This window comes from Argentina silus (assembly GCF_951799395.1).
Source record: "Argentina silus genome assembly, chromosome: 4".
NCBI classification, from domain to species: domain Eukaryota; kingdom Metazoa; phylum Chordata; class Actinopteri; order Argentiniformes; family Argentinidae; genus Argentina; species Argentina silus.
Window position 1 is genome coordinate 22,711,365 of NC_139658.1, and position 23,199 is coordinate 22,734,563.

Genomic DNA, 23,199 nt, shown 5'->3' on the forward strand with positions numbered 1-23,199 from the left:
ATATATCATTGAAGCTCCATTTATCACATGCAGATGCCCTTGGGTAACCCTGGGGGGTTGTGGACCAGTGGGGGGGGGAGGGGTCAGCGGTGTTAGCTGATGATCTGAGATTGTGCTGTTAGTTACCTTTCTAGAGTGAATGTGGACTTACACCAGTAACCTGTGCAAACATATGTCCAGATCTGAACATGCATAAGGTCTAGTAGGAGTCCACCAGGCAGAACAGGGGTAAAGATGTGACTAATAATCCATTGGAAGTGTAATAATCAGACCGTTATGCTGATTAAGTTTGAACACTGGTGATAACGTGTTGGGCCTATGGGCATACGCTATAACTGTAAAGGCCCCACATGCATCCGTTCAACACCCTATAGGCCCAGCCGCCCAGAGCATTCAAAACCCCACAAACACGCCTACAGTACACCGTACTGTACATCGTTAGGGCAGAGCAATTTCATTATAACTCTGTGGGACTCTGCTGTGTGTGTTCGACAGAGCAATTTCCATTAATTCAAGAATAATTGATTTCTAATGACTTATATCTCTATAATTAACCAAATTCTGGGATGCGATTAAAAAAATCGTACTTTTGCCGAAAGTTATCAAGTTGTGTTGTGGGTCTTATCACCATGGTAGATGAAAATGTGAAGACTCACCCTGCACGGTTTGTTTGAGAACTTGCTCACGAAGTCGAATTTTCCTTTGATGTCACTCAGGTGCTGTTCCAGGTGGGCCTTCTCCTCCTTCCCTGTATAGTCCGGGTCCAGGAGGACGTAGGCCCGCCAATTCGCCGAGTCGAACCCCCAGTGAACTGTCCGGTTCTCAAGTCTCTTGTGACTATGGACCACAAACTTGTGAGTCGGGTACATGAGTCTGCAGTCAATGCATTGGATACAGGCGGCGTTGGGACTGGTGTACAGCTCTGGGACAAATAACCCCTTACACCGACCGAAACATTCGTGATACACTTTGAAGCTCTTCTCCGTTCGCTCCAACTCCAGGGAGCCGGAGAGCTCCTTGTTGCAGTGAGGAGGGTAGGTACCACCGTAAACGAGAGCGTTGCAAAGGCGCTCTGCATCCGTCTGGGTGATCAACCCACATGATGGGGCTGAAAAGGGCAAGATACCCACGACTTTGAGGATCTCCAGCTGGTCCGCGGTGCACCGGGAGCAGTAGATGTGCAGGTCATCGCACACCGAGTTGATCTGCTGGAGGGTGAAATCCCGCAGGACGCTGTTGAGGATCTGCGGCAGACACAGCCGTTTCTCACCGCCGACCGCGAAACACGAGATGGGCTCACGCTCCAGGACAGTTTCGCACCTTTCGGTGGAGCGGTCTGACGGAATGAAAAGCGGCCCCGACATAACCGGGGGTGTCTGGGCGGGCAGGGTCAGCATCATCTCGGCGGTTTTGCCATCTTTGTTGAAAAGGATATCCTGGTGCCACCGAGCGGAGAACGCCGCGGGCCCACCAAGGGAGCTCATGGAACTCAGATGGAACTGCTTCAGAGTTTGCTGAAGTCCGGGATGAGGCTGGAAGCTGGATGAAGCCTCCATGTTTTCGCAACTAGAGAGAAGAGTTCAAACTTACGCGATGTTGTTTGGTAGGCTAATCGGTTGTCCTCAGTTTCCTCCGAAAGACTCAGTAAGTCCGACGCAGACCATTTTCATGTCACTTAAAAAGGCTTCCGGGGCGTTATCCATTTAAAAAAAAAATAAAGATAATAGACACTACTGTTTTCATAAGCTACTCTCAAACAAAATCGTACAGTTCGCAGATATGAATTAGACTAGAAAGCAACCAAGGCCCACGAAGAACATCAAACTGACTCGGTTACTATGTTTCAATGCTCTCTCCACTGCAGTAGTCCGCACACCTACGATGAGCCCGAAATATGCCTTGTCTGCGCAGTCTGGCGTTCTCTCTCTCTCTCTCTCTCTCTCTCTCTCTCTCTCTCACACACACACACACACACACACACACACACACACACACAGTGTCTGTCTCTCTCTCCTCGCTCTAAGCGAATGTGTGAATCTCTCTCTCTCTCGCTCTCGCTCTCGCTCTCTCTCTCTCCCTCTCTCTCTCTCTCACACACTGTCTGTCTCTCTCTCCTCGCTCTAAGCGAATGTGTGAATCTCTCCCCCCCCCTCTCTCTCCCCCCCCTCTCTCTCTCTGTTTGTTTGTGTCTGGTTCAGTCATTGAATCCCGGCCAGGAATGTGACTGACTCCCCGGGCTGGCTCTTCCCTCAACCAACTGTCACTCCCCCCGCTACATGGCAGCTGCAAAAGCAGCAGCAAAAAAAAACCTAGTAGGTTACAAGAGAGCTCAGAAAATCTCTGATCCCTCTGAAACCCCATGAAATGGACTGGGAGGAAGGGTGGAGTTTGACCTCAATGGGGGAAAATATTACTAATTTGAAGACTAATTAATCAACCAACACAACTTTTTCCAAGGGACGTTCGTCATTTAGACAACTCACTCTTACATTCACAAATTATACATTTAAAAAGGTTATGTTTGTGAACTTTATTTTACCATCTAATCAAATCGGCACGCGTTTAGACCGGAATTTAATCAAACCTACTTCAGTGCAGAAAAATAACCATGCACTAATCAAAATTAGTTTGTATGAAAAAAAAAATGAAAAAAAAAGAAGAAAAACTCTTAAAATATTTGCTTCTGCAGTGCTGGTGATTGAGTTCATTTTTAATAATTAACTATAGCTAACCCCGAATTAATTAGTCTACCAGCGCCGCACACACATAAACGTGATATTATTTTGAATCAGTTTGTCTTACTGTTAGTCTAATAAGGACACCTATTATTATCCTGAAAATAGTATTGCATTGTTTAATAAAGAGATGGACACATTTAAAGGGGATCCGCACAGAGATGCATATGTTTAAGGTGTCAAAATGACATTGATATTGTAGGCATAATGGTTCCTCATTCCACTTACAACTTAACTGAAATTACAAAACTTGAATATTGCTGCATCAGGTTTTAATTGTGTGCGCTGCAGTATCTCTCACATTCTGGTGAGATGGATGAAGAACCTCAACTAAGCGTTTATCAGGCAGGACGCAGGCTTGTATATCGGCAGACAGCACGACGACATGGTGACAATAGACTAAAGGGAAGGTGAAGTTAATGTGACCCCTTGAAATCAATATGATGAGCATACTGCGCGGGGTAACTCTAAGGTGCAGCGAGATCTCCTTCAACTGGATGATGATTATTTGCAATAGGATTCTTATTATCAGTATTATTATCAGTTTGTGGGTATTTATGACTTACTTTAGGAACAGATGTCATTGATTAACCATACTTCCGTGGTCCCATAAAAACATCTAACCACGACGGCAGGGTCACATGTTATTATGGGATCAAATAAAACTACGTTTTACCTTGACAGTGGGTACGACCACCGCTAGCCCTGATTACAGTATGAGGACCTGTACTCTTTACTTTTTAGACTACTTCTGCACCACAAGAGGGCGCCAAATATCAGTTAATACAAGTTGGGAAAGTAGGGCATCAGAGGAATGTGTGGCACATGCAAAATAATGTAATTCTCACGACCAAAACCATAAACACTGGCGGCTATATCATTTGTTTAAACATGTACAATTTGCACCGGTGTGGGTAAATCAAATTCAGTATTTAAAAATAAATGTTCAGCAGTCGCTCTGTGATCATACAGTACCAGACAAAGTAAACGATGCAGTTATTACGTTTTATTTCTCATAAATCCAAAATGGATATTTCTTTTTATTAAATGTTTTTTTAAATAAATACATTGATATTGGTTAACCTCATGAAATAAAATTACACACAATGAATAACCCAAATTATCCTACAATTCCTTTAATTAGTGTCATAGAATCAAACAGATACTGTTGACCAGATCTTGCTGCAGAAATGATTCACTATCGATTTAGTTTGGTTTACTACACAAGTTACATATGCCCCCCTTATAAGAACAAAAAACGTTCCATACAATGGCAGATGGCAAATCAGATGGTTCCATACAATGGCAAATCTTGACTAGATAAGGGAATAAATTAAATGGATGCTCAATTCTTAGAACATTATACTACTCCATTAAATAATCCCTAGATCTATTCTAGTTGAAATAGGTCAGCACACAAAGGTTACATTCAATCATTGTCCACATATTACATTAAAAATTATTTCTGCAAAGTCACCAGCATTTTACCAAAGCATATTGTGTCTAATGCTGTGATAACTTGCATTAAACATTCAGTTATCGAAAGTACAGTGTTGCCGTTTGTTAGAAGTGTACCAGGGGAGGCTGCTGGCGGCAGACATTGGAAGACGTGCTCACTGTAATGCATGGAACGGAGTAAGGAATGGTATCAGCCTCCACCAGCCTCCACTGTATAGCCTCTTGGTGCTTTTCGAAACCATTCCTCACTCCATTCCATTCATTGCAATGAGCCCGTCCTCCGATTTCTACCTCCACCAGCCTCCCCTGGCGTGTATCTGATCCTCCTCTGTCCTGGGAAAAGCTGATTAGAACACATTTATTCCCTTTAAGTGTAGCTTCAGTTTGTTACAGGAACCGATTTTCAGATACTGAAATGTGTCTTTGTTGACTTAAAAGAGGTTCACGGCCCACATTAGCTCTCTGATCTCACTTGTTTGGTTTAAAGCTTTTTCTCTTTTCACCCAAAGTTTTTATTTTTTTGGGATGATTCACATTTGATACTCTGCACATCAGATCAGTAGTCTGTCAGTTGCCATTGGAGAACATGGATAACTGGAAATAATCGCGTTCTGGTATAGGCAGGTAAAAACAACAACAAAGAAAGAAAGAAAGACAGATCAATCAACATAAAAACTATTCTACCAATTCATGGGCTTCAACATGCGCCCTCTGAAATTACTACAAAACACACAATAAAAACTATGCCATAATCTGTCAGCATCTTTCTAAACTCATCCCACTTCCACAGTGTAACCAGGTCATAGTGGTTCATGAATGATCAATCAAAGTGGGAACATATAATGGTAACAGCGGTCGTATTCTAAAATGTTAGGTTTTAATAAGGTTAAAACACTGTCTTCTGACAGGTTACAGTGAGACCGTTTTTGGGAGTGGAGTGCATTTGTGAGATTGGTCATCATGAAACATACTGCAAGATACCGTCCCCCGGGTCTTCAGTGACAGACAACTGTCCTCCTATGTTCTTTACATTACGGTTGTTGTTGTTATCGGTCGTTGAAATTAGAAACCTTAATTGTTGACTATATTAAAGTCACAGTGTTATAAAATAGAGTATAAGTGCAGATAAGAAGAAGAAAAGCCCTGAATAAATATACCATGAAGCACATTTCAATAACAGCATGTAGTGTTTGAGCTGAGAACCCTTGAACTCCAAGCAATGTCAGTTTGTTTCGGTTCCATCTGTTCTGCTCACGCCAAGGCCTCTCAACTGTAAACCCTGAACTCACACATACCATCTGTGACAGCAAAGCTCTCCAGAAACATGATCATTCACAAATCCACCCGATCCAGCAAAAACAACAACAACAAAAAAAGTGTTATTTCTCAATAGTGGAGCAATACTTTAAGGTCCTCCGAGCCTGTAGGGGGCAGTGTCAGAACTCTGGCTCCTTGTCGTCATACTGTGGCGGGGGGGTGATGGGTTCGATGGTCACCGGTGTCTGACTGCCGATGTTGAGACGGAAGTCCTTCAGGTGCAGTTTCTCCGACTTGATTCGACGAACCCGTAGGGGCCTCAGTATCCGGCTGACGCGGCTACTGCTACGAGTCGGCTGATTGGTCGTGGTCGTGGCCGGGCCGGGGGTGGGGGCGGGCTGGGGCTCAGGGGCGGGCTGGGGCTCAGGGGCGGCGGCAGCCGGGGTGGGAGGGGCCTCCTCAATAGGGGCAGGGCTTGGTTCGGCCCCCTCGTTTTCAACAGCGCTGATGAGGTCTTCGTAGGAGGGCAGCTGGGAGGTGCTTTGGCGTAAGTTGCTCTGGCGGACGGGGTACTGGCCACTACCGACGGCCTCTAGGTAGCTGGGCACATCGTACGTGGGGACCGGCTCCCCTGACCTGCAATATAACAGACAGTATGAAACAGGAAAACTACAGTTTTCAGACAGTTTGGATTAGGAGGGAATGGTGCGTGTTATGAGAAGGGCACTAATCTGAAGTACAGATTATAACATTATAACATATTAGATAGATATTAGATATTCCAGGGGAGGCTGGTGGAGGTAGAAATCGGAGGACGGGCTCATTGTAATGCATGGAAGGGAATAAGGAATGGCATCAAACGTGTTTCATACTACACCTCAATTCTGTTCTATGCATTACAATGAGCCCGCCCTCAGATTTCCGCCTCCACCAGCCTCCCCTGGGGTATTCTACTGTGAGTGCTTAATTGCATGCTTGCAAATCTTATTTGGTTGTACACTCCATGCTTTCCTTTCTCTGTTGGATGTGACATTGAGACACGTGCATCTCCCTGGGTGATCAGGTGAATGTTATGGCCTCTGAACCCCTTCATGGAGGACTCAGTCACCCACTGAACAGTAGGTGACTTGATTCCCTCAAGGGTGGTCCTAAGCACCTCATAACCCCTATAACACACGAGAACCTGGAAGGCAGCACTAGAACCTGGAAGGCAGCACTAGAACCTGGAAGGCAGCACTAGAACCTGGAAGGCAGCACTAGAACTCACGTCTCCCCCTGCTCCCCAGCCACGTGGTCCATGAAGGGGGCTCCCGTCGTCCCCGGCGCCCCGCCACTACGGTTCTCCCGCCGCTTGTTCCTCACCCCCAGGCAGAAGGACAATAACAACATGGCCGTCCCGGACCCTACCAGAACGTAGGCCACGGACGTGGTCCTCGTCGTGGCACTGGCCTCGTCGTCTTCGTTGTCGTCGTCAGGCGACGGAATTACCTGGCTGGAGTTCCCTCCGGACCCGAGGGCCTCGCCGTCTTGGGGCACCACGGTCCACACGATCATGACGATGCCCAGGGCGATGAGCCCCACCCCCAGGGCACACAGGGCATACTGGGACCCCGACTTGCTGACCGCTCCGCTGGAGGCCGTTGGCTCGCTGCTCCCACACAAACGTCCACTGGAACACATCTCTCTAGGAACCACCAGGGGTCAACCACCACCGCCGCTGCTGACCGGAGAGAGGAGGAGGAGGAGGAGGAGGAGGAGGAGGAGGAGACCACAGTCCTGACCTGCAACGTGGAAGACATGATGATAAGAAGAGAGGCGTTATATGTATATAATATATATATATATATATATATATAGTTACATGTATATATATATATATATATATATATATGAAATGAATACCATTCTCAATGACTATTTTTGGGAGTAGAGTGCATGTAAGATTGGTCCATCATGAAACACAATCAGAATCAGAATCAGAATTCTTCCATTTGGCCAAGTATATTTGCACATACAAGAAACTGACGTGGTGAGCTACTGTCCCTTAGGGCGACAGTTGCAACCACAACCCGCTCCCATATGATGAAACTAACCTGACTAGGTAGGCTAGGCTAAATATGAAAACACTCAGCAGCAGCAGCAGCAGCAGCAGCAGCAGCAGCAGCATCCAACTGGCAAAGTGTGAGGCTAGCTCTAATCGGATAACAATGAACAACTTCCTGGGATAGACACAGTATGACTGGGACGGAGGCCAAGGTGAACGGAGGAGGTCAGGGGGGGTCACGCTCATCTGTGTTTAGGCGCTTCAGAAACAGACATGACAAAAGAGCCTCTGGAACAGCGCCATTCAAGGGGAGCGAGCGGGTCCGTTGAAAGGATCGGACGTGAACGACCCATTCATTGGGGGAAGACGCACTAGGGAAGGATGTGCAGGTTTATTGCACAGGCTGGTGGAGGGAGAAGTCGGAGGACGGGCTCATTGCAATGAATGGAATAGAATGAGAAATGGTGTCAAGACGTGTGTAGGGGAGGCTGTCGGAGGCAGACATCGGAGGACTCATTGTAATGCATGGAATAACATGTTACAATGAGCTCTTCCTCTGATTTCTGCCTTACCCCCTTCCCCCCTGCTTTCCTGGTCCCTGATGTGCTGTTAATTGTAATCAATTATTACTGCATCCGTAAAAGAGTACACTCGCACAAAGTGTAATCAGGCTAAAATAACCATACTGCCAAGAACAGTATTACTTCTTCATTGTGCTGGGAGTACATTTGGTGGTCGGCCTGGCTCATGCAAAATTCACATGTAGTGCACAGGTGACAGGTGACACGTCAGCTTGTGTTACTATAACAACAGACCATTGTAAACCAGAGGCGACAGGGCTTCCACCCATAGAAATAGGATGAGTAGAACGGGCATGCCCATTCAAATCAACATTCCATGTTTGGTGTACCTGCGGCCATCTTGTGGTGTGCCGTTTGGAAGTTCTATCTCACAGCTTTATTAACAACCAACCAACTCAACAGACATTGGAATGTTCAGTCAAATGATGCTTGGTTGCTATGGTACCGCCTCAATTATAGATTCTCTGTGTTCTACACATACAATACAATAACAATGATTACCCTGGCAATTATGCATTATAAATAATATAATAATAATAATAATAATAATAATAATAATAATAACAACAATAATAATAATAAATGCCATTTAGTTGTTTAGTTTTTTTGTCCAAATCGACTTACATTGCAGTGAGTGCATACATTTCAGTATATATGGTCCCAGCGGGAATCAAACCCACAACCTTAGCGTTCTTAAGACCATGCTCTACCAACTGAGCCACAGAGGACCACAATTCCATCTCAGCTATCTTTTGGGGTCCTAGCCAAATTGCCATGGTCTGAGAGTCCATGTCTGTTCTACTCATATTTATTTCTATGCTTCCACCTGTGTGCGTGCCATGGAAACAGGAACTTCACCACAGGTTGACTTGACGCTCAAGGTATTCTGTCCAATTTACAGGAAGTGGATTTCACTGGGTAGTTTACAGGAAGAAGATGTACGTACAAGAAGAAGCATAAAAGTAGTGTGCAATGTCGATTGTACAAAGCCTATCATTGACATTGCAACTCATGTTAAACAAGAATGGTGTCGCAAAATGGGCACCGACATGGTCAACATTCTCATGAACACATTTACATTTTTACATTTGTGGCATTTAGCAGAGCAATACCTCCGACTAAAGGCAGACCGCGTCCCAAAGCTTAGCTTACAGTGTGACGCTGTTCAAACAAACACCTTGAATCAACTGTTGGCGACTTGGATCACTGTCATAACGTCTGGAAGGCTCTGTCAGTCAGGTAGGAGGACAGGCCGTGACAAGGTGTGAGTAATGTCTGTGTGGTGCAGGTCATGGCATGCAGGTCCTAACACGCACCAGAGAGACCTGAGTCTCCATGAAGGAATGACAAACGCAGCGAGATTGAAGTGGTTCAAACGCTTGGAGGGAAAGCGTTGTTATATATCTATCTATATATCTACAGTACCAGTCAAAAGTTTGGACACACCTTCTCATTCAATGGTTTTTCTTTATTTTTTTAAAATTATTTTCTACATTGTAGATTAATATTGAAGACATCAAAACTATGAAGAAACTCATATGGAATTATGTAGTAAACAAAAAAAGTGTTAAACAAACCAGAATATGTTTTATATTTTAGATTCTTCAAAGTAGCCACCTTTTGCTTTGATGACAGCTTTGCACACTCTTGGCAAGGTGTGCCCAAACTTTTGACTGGTACTATCTACCTATCTATCTATGTATATCTATATATCTATATGTACTCTTTAGTACACACTATGTATATACAGCAGGGGAGGCTGGTGGAGGGAGAAATCGGAGGACGGGCTCATTGTCCCGTAGGGAATGGAATGAGAAATTACACATTCCTCTTCCATTCCATGCATCACAATGAGCCCCTCCTCTGCATTCTCCCTCCACCAGCCTCCCCTGCTGTATAGGCACAGTGCGTACTAAAGAGAACATCCTATATACAGGATGTATGATATAAGCCTACCGCGGTAACAATGGTTAGATTAAAACCATTAGGCACGTTTCAGGGAGCGATGTAAGAGCCATACACCCTTAGTTAGGTGACAAATGAAGACAACGTGAGACAGACGGGGACCATGATGGTGTACAATTAGCCTAAATGGGTGCTGTTCAACAAGCATCCTTCTGCTAAAACATCCTGCCCTGCCAAACCAAGCATGAGAACCCTTGAAAACTTCAAGTTTATGCAGTGGGCCTGAGCTTTGCGTTACATCTACATGTCTTCTTTGAACAGCAGCCAAAGGCTCAAGGGTGTCGCTCCAAACCATTTGCACGAAATTGTTCATATGGGATGCAAATAAAGTTAATGTTCCAAAGCTACAGATGTCCTTAATCACGAAGGGAAAGGGAGGGATACACAGGATACCGCCTATACAATGTAAGATGCTTACATCCCACCCATATTAATATAGATCACATGTACCGTGCCATAACAAACAGCTCATTCAGCTACTTGTTTACAGTACACAAAGAACTTTACACATTAGTAAGTTGATTGAAGTGTTCTGTTGTGCGATGACGACAGCAATCAATTAGCATGTTTTCAGTCATCTGACCCCTTTGGAAAAATAAGGTTACACCACAGTCTCATGGGAATCTATTGACTTTAGGGTGACGCGGGTGATAAATGGCCATCACCTCAAGGCTAGTCATGACCACAGAAAAGGACAGAGGAGGGGAAGCTCAAGAAACAGCCAGGAAATGCTGTGCAAACAAAACAATGAACCTGTTGGTTGGGTCCACTTTTTCGTAACCCCAGTCCTTGAACAAACATGGGGATGAAGGATAGGTTTCTCACACCACTTAAGCTGAATGTTCATTTTTTTCAAAAGTTAGTTAGGCAAGAGTGATAGTTCATTGGACATTTTGTGCATATCTTACAGTCTGCTGCAGAAGACCAGACAAGGTCTGGTGTCAAATAATAGTTTAGCTTCCTTCTCAGTGGTCAATGATTAGTGAAAAGGTTTTTACATTACATTTATGGCATTTACCAGATGCCTTTATCCAAAGCGACTTACAACAAATACATTTGACTAGGTAAGTGAATCATCCATCAGTCATCATAAGAAAAATGAATTTATGCTAGGACCAGGGGCTATTGGCAGTCACTATGCTAGAAGAAAGGAAGATTTTTTTTATGTATTTACAGGAGAGAAACTTGCACAGGGGGGTAGTGGGGATGAAGAGGTCTTTAGGAGGGGAGGCTGGTGTTTGATACCATTCCTCCTCATTCCATGCATTACAATGAGCTCGTCCTCCGATTTTTACCTCCACCAGCCTCCCCAGGACTACAGTAATTGCTCACTATGACTGAATCAGAGCTGCCTCCTAAACAGTTCCCACACACTTGTGTGCTCCAAAACGGAGACTACGCCATCCTAGGAGACCACACACGAGTGATATCTGCACCATGGCAACCACCTCCAGTACGCCATGAATTCGCCGATGAGAAGACCACTGCCGCTCATGTTTCAGCGTCAGCAATAGCATGCTATCCACTCAAGTCATTTGAGTGAGTCACACTTAGGTCTCAGTCACTTGATGGCAAAGCAAGAGCGCAAAGCTAGCATACATGTGAAAATCCTAATGCGCTAATTTTGAGCGCTCACTCAAACATGTAGCCTAGCGCACATGCCTAAACCCAGTTCCTACTAGGTTTGAGGACTCTGATGTAGACTTCTACAGCTAGTCTGTAAATAAGCCAGGCCTATAGAGATTGTTGTGCATGCTTGGGCGAGCAAACAGTCACGTTAACCAAGTTGAGCCATGTTTATCAAGTCATGTCCAAAACGTATAAACAGACTTTACAGGCATTGTTGCATTGAATGTTTCACAATCAAAATGTGTCAACCTATCAATGTTCTCTCTTCCGATAATGTTACAATGTCCATTGTGCCAGACCTTGTAGCGACAGTGCGTTTGGAACGTGGGAAGAAACTTCAAAGGAGGAACTACAACGATACAAACTGCGCGGTCATTGATTGGATCACGTTTAACTCTTGATATCTCAGCTCTGAGACAACACGTATATATTAAAGACCAAAGCCTAGGACTACTTAATGCAGTTATTCCGTACACTTTACCAACATGTCAAGGTGATTTAAAAGACGGCCTTACCTTAGACTTTCTATGCGTAAGCGCTCACGCCCAAGAACTCCCCTCCAAGTCGAATACCTACCTACCTCACGTAAGCTAGAGCAGGTGATTTCAATGAACTGCTATATTACTACCCCAATACCTTGAATACTTGCGATCTGAAATATCTATCTATCAATGTGTATGTGTTGTTTATGTTATTTTATTTAATGATGTTAGTCCCCCTGGAGTATGGAATATAATAGACAGGAACTTTGTCCAAATAACACCCAAAGTGAAACCTCCCCCAGGTTGTAAAGTGTGAACTATTCGCTCCTTGGTCTTAGCGCACGTAGGCGTCCGTGTAGTTATGTTATGCATTGCATTTATGTTTAAATCAAACTGTTTTCTGCCGACCACACCTTACCACCATTTTGGTAACAACACAACACGGCTCCAACAATGCAGTCTATGCCACTGCTTACAGACGGGATAAAGAGGAATCATGTTCATTTCAGATAGCATCAATATATGTTTATTGTTCAGTGCAGTATGGTGCAACACTCAATAATGTATTATTGTTCATTCATTTACAGCAGTTTCAAACATGAATCATTTCAAATGTGATTTGTTTTCATCAATGGCACATTATACATTATTTCTCCATGATTAGTCTATGATTTGACCATCGATTTGAAAATATATACACAGTGAATTCAACTGCCACTTTCTCATTTCACAGAAACTGCCCTCTGTTAGCCTTCTATGTACGGATGTGATGTCAGAATTAGTAGTCTTATGTTGTGTGTGACGCATAAACTATACTGGGTATACCAAACCATATACCCAGCATCGCATATGCTATCAAACCATATACCCAGCATAACATATGCTATCAGACTTGCGTATATAGCATATGCTATCAAACCTGGATATAGCATATGCTATCAAACCTGGGTATACCAAACCACATCTTACATTAGTTCTGTAAATCATGCTAGTTTAAACTAGTCTAATCTTCCCGCTTTGCCTGATGGGTTGGTTTCTGTTGGTGACACCCTTAAAGTAGCTGTCAGACCTGTTTTCCTTCGGTTGAATTCACCCTCCAGCTCTTTTCCGTTTCACGGCATAAACGGTGACGTTTGGAATGCATTAGTGAAATAGACTTCTATTATACATAATGTCATAGGCTTGTTTGCGGCTCATGCAAGCTTCATACAAACATATATGGAACTGTACAAGTGATTGGTCGGAAATACATCTTTCCCTTTCTGACTGCTTCTGCATGGACACTCTGAACTATGGTAAAAACTGTAACTGTCCCTTTATTTGACGTCCCTCGATCATCAATCTTTGTGAAAATACATGTACAAATATTTACAATATTGTTATCACCGTAAAACCCTCAAAATACAACAATGTCTTGATCTTGCATGACTGCAAATTGATATATAAAAAAAAAAAAAAAGGGTCATGATGAATGGAATTCATCAAGTACTGACCGTGACCTCTAAAGTGTGCAGTGATTGTGCTTGGAAGAATGTACCAAAATGAAGTGTTTCTTCGAGTGAAATTTGAAACAAATGATAATAAACTGTAGTGTGTACCTCTTGGCCACACGTATGCTATTTGAACAAAGAGGAAACTGTGCTATGGCATTTGGAATATTCCAGACACACACACACACACACACACACACACACACACACACACACACACACCTAGTATTCTTCAAGTCTGCTGTTGTCTTAACCGGAGGCCAGCTATCTCTCACAATATGGAATGTGGTGATGAACCTGAGAGTTCCGAGTCCCTGACATGAAATGGACATCTGCAACTGATTGATAGCCGGGATGGAAACTCTCTGTCCAATATCACTATCCTGCACGGGGAGGCAGGGAGACACAGGAAGCAGGGCTTTGGCGCCAACGAAACAGGACGCCATGGATCCTCCAGAGCAGCGGAGGCTGGTGGAGGTAGAAATCGGAGGACGGGCTCATTGTAATGCACGGAATGGAATGAGGAATGGTATCAAACCCGCGTGTTTGATACCATTCCCTGTTCCGTTTCACGCATTACAACGAGCCCGTCCTTTGATTTCTACCTCCACCAGCCTCGGCTGGCCCGAGAGATTCTGGGTAAAGTGACAGCACATCCTCCTCGCATGGCAGAACCTCCATCAATATTTTTGAAAGACCACTTTCACCCTCCATGGACTCCAGAGAAGCTATTTCAATGTTTCAATCACAGTTTTCTTTACAGAGTTGATAATACGAGAACTGGTCAACATTGCATTCAATTACACTTTCCTTACAAGAGCTGTATTGATGGAGAAGCACCGTAATGTTAATTCAGAATCCGTGCTACAGAGCTTTGAATATGAAATATATGAAATAACAAAATGTCCACTAACTTCTCCATATTTTACATAAGGCATTAAAGGTGCAATCTGTAATTCAAACAACAACAAAGTGGGCTCCATGCCACTTTTTTGAGCTGAGGGATGGGACTGGAGAAATGTGACCACTCTTAATTTCATAGATAGAGCTATTGATGCAAGGACTGACCATCCATGAGATCCAAATTATAGTTGTAACAATGTTTTGAAGCTATACAGTGTTTGTTTACAATTGCGTTGTTTACAAATAATGGTGTAAAACAAGGTAATATTTTGGGTTCTGATGGGGTAAGACAGTTGAACTAAACTCATATTGTTCAATGATCAATGTACAAGTATGTACCAATTACAGATTGCCCCTTTAAGTCCACTAGTATTTTATTTTATTGTAAAACAAGAAAATAACTCTCTGAGGTGGACACAATTACAGTAGATCATGATTTGTGACGAGCTACACTGTACATTCACATTTTGCTTCTTCAATCAGTCAATTCCAATGACGATGAAGTCTTTGATTCCTGTTGACTGTCAACAATGAGCAACTGTGCCAATGTAAACGCCTCTAACGGTGGAGGCTGGTGGAGTTTGATACCATTCCTCATTCCATTCCATCCATTACAGTGAGCCTGTCCTCCGATTTCTACCTCCACCAGCCTCCCCTGGTCTGTGAGTGGGTTTAGACATTGGTTATCTCCACGCTCTTGAACTTGTGCATGGGGCTCCCGTGGGTCCGGGGCACCGCCTGTACTCTGGCCTCTCTTGGCAGAGATCCACAGCTGCCATGGAAACCCAGGCCCCGTCCGACGGGGGTCTTCAAGTTGATCCTCAGAGGACTCTGGGAAAACGAGAGGGGGAGTGAGTCATCATCAGACATCAGACACAGGGGAGGCTGGTGGAGGTAGAAATCGTAGAGGACGGGCTCGTTGTAATGCATGGAGCGGAATGAGGAACGGTATTGAACACACTCATCAGACATCACAAAACAAAACACAATTCATGCACAACGAGGGACAGAATAATCTCAGTTTGACGACCTGAATAGAATAGAATCTTTTTTATAACATGCAACACTACTGTATACTGTGCATCTGCTTAACTAGTGTTAAAGAGGCTTCCTACCTTTCCTGATCTGCGTCTCAAAGACACCCTGTCCTCAGTGTAGAGGCTGGTGGCAGCAGGGGACAGTGGAGGGGTCCCCATCACCTCACTGTCCGCCTCCACAGTGCTCCTAGAAGGGGGTGGCAGGGAGGTTAAAGGTCATTGCTTACCCAACGCAAAAATGCACTCATTTCTAAGCAGCAACAAAAAAAATCATATACAAATGGCTTGAAATTAGATCTATTACATTAGATTTATTATATGACTATTAGTTCTATTAGATTATGCTGCTCCCATGAAATGTATTCTTTCACACATTTCAGCTCTATAATACCCTTAATGTTGGTGGCCTTCAGGTACTGTGTACACTAAAGAAACGGTATGGAAAGCAGGGGAGGCTGGTGGAGGCAGATATCAGAGGACAGGCTCATTGTAATGCATGAAACGGAATGAGGAATGGTATCAAACACTACCTCCACTAGCCTCCCCTGATGGAAAACTACAATCATTTAACCAGACCAGTCACCTGGCAGGGATGGCCAGAGCCTTCATCTCCTCAAACAGGTGGCGATACAGCATGTGTTTGTGGCTGGGGATTCCCAGCGCCCTGGCCATGGTGTCTGTATCAAACGAGGGGTCCAGGGCCATCAAAGCCCCATGGATCCCCCTCCCCTGAAGAGCGTCTGCGTACTCCTGCACAGTGGGACACACAGACAGTCAGATCTTATTCCGTGTTGCCTGATACATTTTGCTCTTCCAGGGCTCTGTAAAATAGACTCAGGTCTCAGTAAGCTCTCCCTGTATGAATAAAGGATAAATACAAAATGAAATGGTAAATAGAAGTTGTCGCAGTTTTTCTCATTCTCCCCATCTGTGTGTTTACAGTTCGTACATCAGTCTACTGGCCCCACATATAGAGACAGACATGCATAGAGAGCAGGGGAGGCTGGTGGTGGTAGAAATCTGAGGACGGGCTCATTGTAATGCATGGAATGGAATGAGGAATGGTATCAAACACGCATTTGATTAGTGTTTGATGCCATTCCTCATTCCGTTCCATCCATTACAATGAGCCCGTCCTCTGATTTCTACCTCCACCAGCCTCCCCTGGTTGAGCCTACCTTCAGGTCTATGTCTCTGACCCACTTCGCCACCCTGTGGCAGGTCCAGACAACAGGGTCGTGGTCCTGGTGCTCACACTTGGCCCGGCGGACTTGCAGAACCTGTAGGGGCAAAACACACAGTTAAACACACACACACACACACACACACACACACACACACACACACTAGCATAAACACACAGACACACACTAGCATTATACTTATTCCACTGTATTGTTGATGTTGATTGATGCTCTGCCTTAAGGATTTCTTTGCATTGTATACTTGTATAAAAGGTAATGACACATAAACTTGAAACTTGATGAACACACACAGAAACACACAGAAACACACATAAACACACAGAAACACACATAAACACACATAAACACACAGAAACACACATAAACACACATAAACACACATAAACACACATAAACACACAGAAACACACAGAAACACACATAAACACACATAAACACACAGAAACACACAGAAACACACATAAACACACAGAAACACACAGAAACACACATAAACACACATAAACACACAGAAACACACATAAACACACATAAACACACATAAACACACATACACACACATACACACACAGAAACACACAGAAACACACATACACACACATAAACACACATAAACACACAGAAACACACATAAACACACAGAAACACACATAAACACACAGAAACACTAACATTTACAAATAAGTCATTTACAGTAGCAGACGTTTTTTATCCTTACAATAAGTACATCTGTCTAAGTAAGTGAATGAACTATGTTATCAGTCATCATGTATTACAAAGAGCCCTAGGACAACTGTAGGACAGGCTCATTGTAGGACAGGCTCATTGTAATGCATGGAATGGAATGAGGGATGGCATCAATCACACATGTTCGATACCATTCCTCATTCCATTCCATTCCATTCCATTCCATGTGTTCCAAAGAGCCCGTCCTCCGATCTCCGCCTCCACCAGCCTCCCCTGGTGCAACAATACAGGCTAATGGCTGCAAGTCGGACCTCTTTGTCAAAGTTGAACATCTGCAGCAGCTGGACGGCCAGGAGGAGGCTGGTTTGGTGGGACTGGTTGGTCACGTTGAGGACTCTCTCCAGGTCTCTCCGGCTGAGGGAGTTGAGCATCCGGCCGTCCACCAGATGGGTCTGGAAGGCTTGGGAATACTGAGGCAAGCCCACGTCGCCCAACCAAGACCTGACGACCCAGTGATGGTCCATTTCTGCAGCCTTCGATAGTCTGAGGGATGGTTACAATTGATTAGTATTCAACCTGTGGTATCACACTCACACCTCAGGAAATGTGTGTGTGTGTGTGTGTGTGTGTGTGTGTGTGTGTGCGTGCATGCGTGCATGCGTGTGTGTGTGTGTGTGTGTGTGTGTGTGCGTGTGTGTGTGTGTGTGTATGTGCATGCATGCATGTGTGTGTGTGTGTGTGTGTATATGTGCATGTATGCATTCGTGCATGCTTTGATGTGAGTGTGTGTGTATGTGTGTGTGTGTGTGTGTGTGTGTGTGTGTGAGAGAGAGAGAGAGAGAGAGACAGAGGTGTAGCTCACCCCTGGCCTCCCTCTGCTTCCCTGTAGTCGTCGATGGCGAGGCGGAGCTTCCTGCGGTGCATGGCGTTGCTGACGCCCAGCCCCAGCTCCAGATCCTCGTCTGTCAGTCCCAGCAGCACCTGCAGAGGACAGACACCCAGGAACACCCAGCCCACCACAGCTTTACAGCATTCCCCTCATCAAGCTAGTCCTGCACTGAAAAAACACCTACAAGTCACTCACACACACACACACACACACCCTCTCTCTCTCTCTTTCTCTCTCTCTTGCTCTCTCTCTCTCACCCACACACATCCATGCACGCACGCACGCATGCACGCACACACGCACGTACACACACACACAACCATGCACGCACGCACACACACACACAACCACACACGCACGCACACACACACACACACACACACACACACACACACACACACACACACACACACACACACACTCACATCAAAGCATGCACGAATGCACCGTCACCCGCGACATATCTAACAAGACACTGGGGAAGGTAAGCATCAGTAACACCAGCGGAGGCAGAAACCGAAGGACAGGCAAACACGTGTCCATATCATTCCTGATTCCGTTCCATGCATTACAATGAGCCCGTCCTCCGATTTCTACCTCCGCCAGCCTCCCTTGATAGGGCCTCTGTCCAGTAGTCATACAAAAATGTGCAGTATACTGTATACCGAACCATGATAGATCTTTAAAAAGATGTCTACCCCCACCAGCCTCCCCTGCAGTGTGCTCACTCTAGCCGTGGTACACAGAAGTCAGGTGAATGCGTTCTCGTTACATGTGGAGGAGCCCAAGCCGTACCTTGCCACTTTTGACGTTTTCCGAGCAAGCGCGGATGTACATGGGCATTGCCATGACAACCTCCATCCAGGCCTGCACAGCCCCCGCCTTCCACAGTGACATGGGCATGCTCCGCGTGAGCTCCGCCTGCTGGAGGCGGTCCAGCTGATCCTCTCCGTCTGATAGGCTGTGATGTGTGAGGCTTGAGGTGCTGTCAGAGTCTGGATTGGTCAGGGGGAAGTTGGAGTGTAGTACAAGGGGAGGGGTTTGGGGGGGGTAAGAGGAATTGAGAGAAGGCACAAATGACTCGTCCGACGCAGACCGGACAACAGGAGGTGAGAGAGAACACACACATCAGTCCAGTATGTTCAACAGGGGAGGCTGGTGGAGGTAGAAATCGGAGGTTGGGCTCATTGTAATGCATCTTCCATTTTATGCGTCACAATGAGCCCCGTCCTCCGATTCCTTCCTCCACCAGCCTCCCCTGATGTGCAGCAATCCCCGAATCTATGTAGTTCACCTGCGGTGTTACAATACGCTGTCCCCTTGAAAACAGCTTGTGAAAAACATCCGGCACATTCCCCTGATGTGTAATAACACCTCTACGCTCCACTAGCCACACCCACCGACATAGCCCTTCAGCTCCCGCCTTCCTGTGCCGTTCCCCCATGCGCAGGGTTAGCTTTCTGGAATAACAACAAGGCCTTATAAACCAGGACCAGGAAAGAAGGGGAGGCTGGTGGAGGTAGAAATCGGAGGTCGGGCTCATTGTACTGCACGGAATGGAATGAGGGATGGTCTTGTGTGTTTGATACCATCCCTCATTCCATTCCATGCATTACAATGAGCCCGTCCTCTGATTTCTACCTCCAACAGCCTCCACTGGAGGAAAGAGGAAAGCCAGGACTGTAGTGAGAGCCAGGATGGTATTGACTGTCCTGCCACTGCTCTAAGCAGCCACCAGATGGCGCCAAAGTAATATTGAGGAATTTCTGCCTTATGACTTGAGGATACTGACTGACACATTATTCTAAAATCTATATATCAAGACAGAGAGAGAGAGAGAGAGAGAGAGAGAAAATCGATCTTTATCTAGTAAGCTGTCTGAAGAGCTGACAGATTCAGGATACACTCAGGACAGTTGATCACAATGAACACAATTAGTATGCATTTCATGAGGACACGTGATCTGGTTGGTCGTTGGCCCTGCAGTGCGTACCGTGTGAGTTGGGTTAAGGAGCCTGAATGACGGTCTGATGGATATGGAGGGACACTCGGGTCACACTAGGGTCACACTAGGGTCACATATTAGAGACATAGGGGATTATTCATAAAGCGTAACGCTGCTGTCAATGCACCGTCTGTTTCTGAGACAGACAAAACAGACATACAGACAAAACAGACATACAGACAAAACAGACACATACTGTAGGCCAGGGGAGGATGGCGGGGGTAGAAATCGGAGAACGGGCTCGTTGTAATGCATGGAACGGAATAAGGAATGGTGATACCATTCCTCATTCTGTTCCATGCATTACAATGAGCCCCGTTCCATGCATTACAATGAGCCCCGTCCTCCAATTTCTACCTCCACCAGCCTCCCCTGCTGTTGGCAAAATACAGGATGTATCCCGAGTGTTTACACTGACATGCCTGGCAGTGTGCAAATAACACATACAACGCTCTATGGTACCCGGAGGCGTGAGATGCGCCCGGTACATTTCCTGCAGGAGAAACGCTTCATGAATAATCCCCAGAGTGTGGAAACAGACACTTGGTAATCACAGATGAGGAGTTACTGTCTGGGAAGGGAATCACCATTCAACATGGTAACTCCCAGCGTGGGAGAGGGAGAGGGAGACCAGGACACAAGAACGGGTTACACACAGAACAGAGGGACGCCACATGGAAGTTTAGTTGCTGGTTTTATTTTAAAATAAGATTTTTTATTTCAATCATATTCATATTTTTTTTTTTAAGATGTTAAAACCTCATCCTCTGCCGACAGAAGCTGAAGACAGATTATCTTCCCCCCCTCGAAGTTTATCCTTGTTCTTTAAATAAAATACTTTAATAGATTTACTCTTTTTATGCAACATCTCCTAAATTACAAAACATGGAACAGAAAATCGTCATAATCACAAATGTAAGAAACGAGGAGGGTTTGTACGCAAAAGAACAACAACAAACAATAAAAATAGGATAACCTTGCATTCAGAATGCAAGAAAATGGGAGAATGGGTGTTTTGGGGAGGAGGTATGGACAACAGAGGATAGCTGAGGTTGTTAATTTCACTGCAAACTAGTGGGTTCCTAACCAAAGCAGCACAGGTCTTCATGCGGGTGTTTTAATGCACATTCCTATGCCGTACATTGGCACGTGTTAGAAAGCGGTCAGCGTCAAACTAAACAAGGACAAAGGCGATCTCACAAGGCAGTGCCTACGGACACACTAGCATGTAATCTGACTTCAGTTTCTTTTTTCTTTTTTTTTTCAAAGATCAAACTTTAACCTTTGGCACTTGAACATGCTTTTAAGACAGGATGTATTGTACATATAAATAACATGGTTAAGTCAGTAGTCACTCTGTTTTTTTTTTTGGTGAAGCACCCAATTGTTAAAACCGTCGCTAATAGATTTTTGGTTGACAGCTCCTCGTCTAGGTTGGGTGGAGAGGGAAGATTCTGAATTCAACACGTCAGTAGGCGGGGCAAGCAGGGCATAAACTCTCACTTTGCATACACAAACACGTACACTAAGGTCAGTTCTCTACCTAGCATCGTCATACTCTCAAACCTATCACTCAACAAGCGAACACTCTGGCACTCAAACCATCGCTTTAATAAATTCTATCATAACCGTTGTTGATGCCCAGTAGGCCATACAGGTCCTATAATTCTCTTATTAACCAGGAACCAACACTAAGAACTGTTCGTGTCTAAGGGGGACATTTCTAAAATGGTGCACCAGTGTTCCATGGTGAACTACAATATCGTCAGATTCCATTTGATTGTCGTACCTTTTTGGTGCCGAATTCGCTCGGTAAGAAACATCGCTACTACCGTACTTAGACTTTTATGTTCGCTCAATTGAGTACAAAATGAATATCCGTGGTGGTACAGTAGACATCTAGCACAGGAGGAAGGTTGTAAAGGACGCTTCGTCTCCAATTACAGCATTGAGGGCTTCCTCGAGTCCCTCATTCATACTTTTATGATCATGTCGTATCGGAAATGACTCAAATAAGACTTTGAGGTGGGTAAATAAAAGAAAATTAAAAAAATTCCAAAAGCATGATAAAAGCAACTGTAAAATAATAACCGTTAAAAGACGATAGACATTTACAAACACTAGGTGCACAATAAATCCTATTTACATATGCACAACCGTCCTTCAAGTCTCCAGTTATAAAAAAAGAAACATATATTAAAACAAATAAAGATAACACAGCATAAACATGTCCACACATAATAATCCCATGTATATATTTATATGCATGTAAACATATATACATATGCATACATGTACATCTATAAATATATATTTAATTTACATACATACATTTTGAGGATAATGTACATTTCTGGGGGGTAGCAGTTCTCTCTCAGGTTTTTCTTTAGGGCACACACGGTAGAACATGCACACACACACACACACACACACACACACACGCACGCACACATGCATACAAACACACACACACACACATACGTACACTGACACACACACACATACACACACACACACACACACTTCCCCCCCGCACACATAGAGATCCACACACACCATCACCAGTCAGCATCTTCCTCTATGTAATAATCAGGGGTGGATGTACCATCAAACAGGCCCGGGTCCATTGACTTGCGCTGCTTGCCCCGGGCAAAGACACGGGACAGGGATCCCAGACTCATCTTCTCCTTCTTCTTCGTCTTACGCTTCTGATCCTCCAGATCCTCCATGGACTGCAGCGGAGAGGGGGGAGGGGAGAGGGGAGAGGGGAGAGGGGGGAGGGGAGAGGGGAGAGGGGAGAGAGGGGAGGGGAGAGGGGAGAGGGGGGAGGGG

At 44.8% G+C, this 23,199-nt stretch overlaps 2 protein-coding genes and 1 pseudogene across 3 annotated transcripts in view; all 3 read right to left on the reverse strand.

Moving 5' to 3' along the window:
• skib (v-ski avian sarcoma viral oncogene homolog b) overlaps positions 1–1,875 on the reverse strand; it is a 37,783-nt gene extending 35,908 nt beyond the window's left edge. Inside the window, exon 1 of the mRNA XM_083667821.1 lies at positions 657–1,875. Within this exon, the coding sequence (XP_083523947.1) occupies positions 657–1,556 (900 nt within the window). The 5' untranslated portion in view covers positions 1,557–1,875. The remainder of the gene's footprint in view (positions 1–656) is intronic.
• Positions 1,876–3,726: 1,851 nt separating this feature from the next.
• Positions 3,727–12,412, reverse strand: tmem51b (transmembrane protein 51b). Its single transcript, XM_083669180.1, has 3 exons — positions 12,185–12,412; positions 6,718–7,231; positions 3,727–6,086 (listed from the first exon to the last, which is right to left on the reverse strand). Exons 2-3 carry the CDS (start codon positions 7,128–7,130, stop codon positions 5,630–5,632), a joined length of 870 nt encoding a protein of 289 aa, XP_083525306.1. The 5' UTR covers positions 7,131–7,231; positions 12,185–12,412; the 3' UTR covers positions 3,727–5,629.
• Positions 12,413–21,044: 8,632 nt separating this feature from the next.
• LOC310803578 (kazrin-like) overlaps positions 21,045–23,199 on the reverse strand; it is a 113,234-nt pseudogene continuing 111,079 nt past the window's right edge. Inside the window, exon 10 of the transcript XR_014555090.1 lies at positions 21,045–23,099. The product of XR_014555090.1 is annotated as a kazrin-like (transcript). The remainder of the gene's footprint in view (positions 23,100–23,199) is intronic.

Coding starts and splice junctions, on each gene's coding strand:
- tmem51b (XM_083669180.1), bottom strand. CDS start 7,130: ATGTGTTCCAGTGGACGTTTGTGTGGGAGCAGCGAGCCAACGGCCTCC. Junction 6,087..6,717: donor GCTGGGGAGCAGGGGGAGAC/GTGAGTTCTAGT, acceptor GTTATATTGCAG/GTCAGGGGAGCCGGTCCCCA.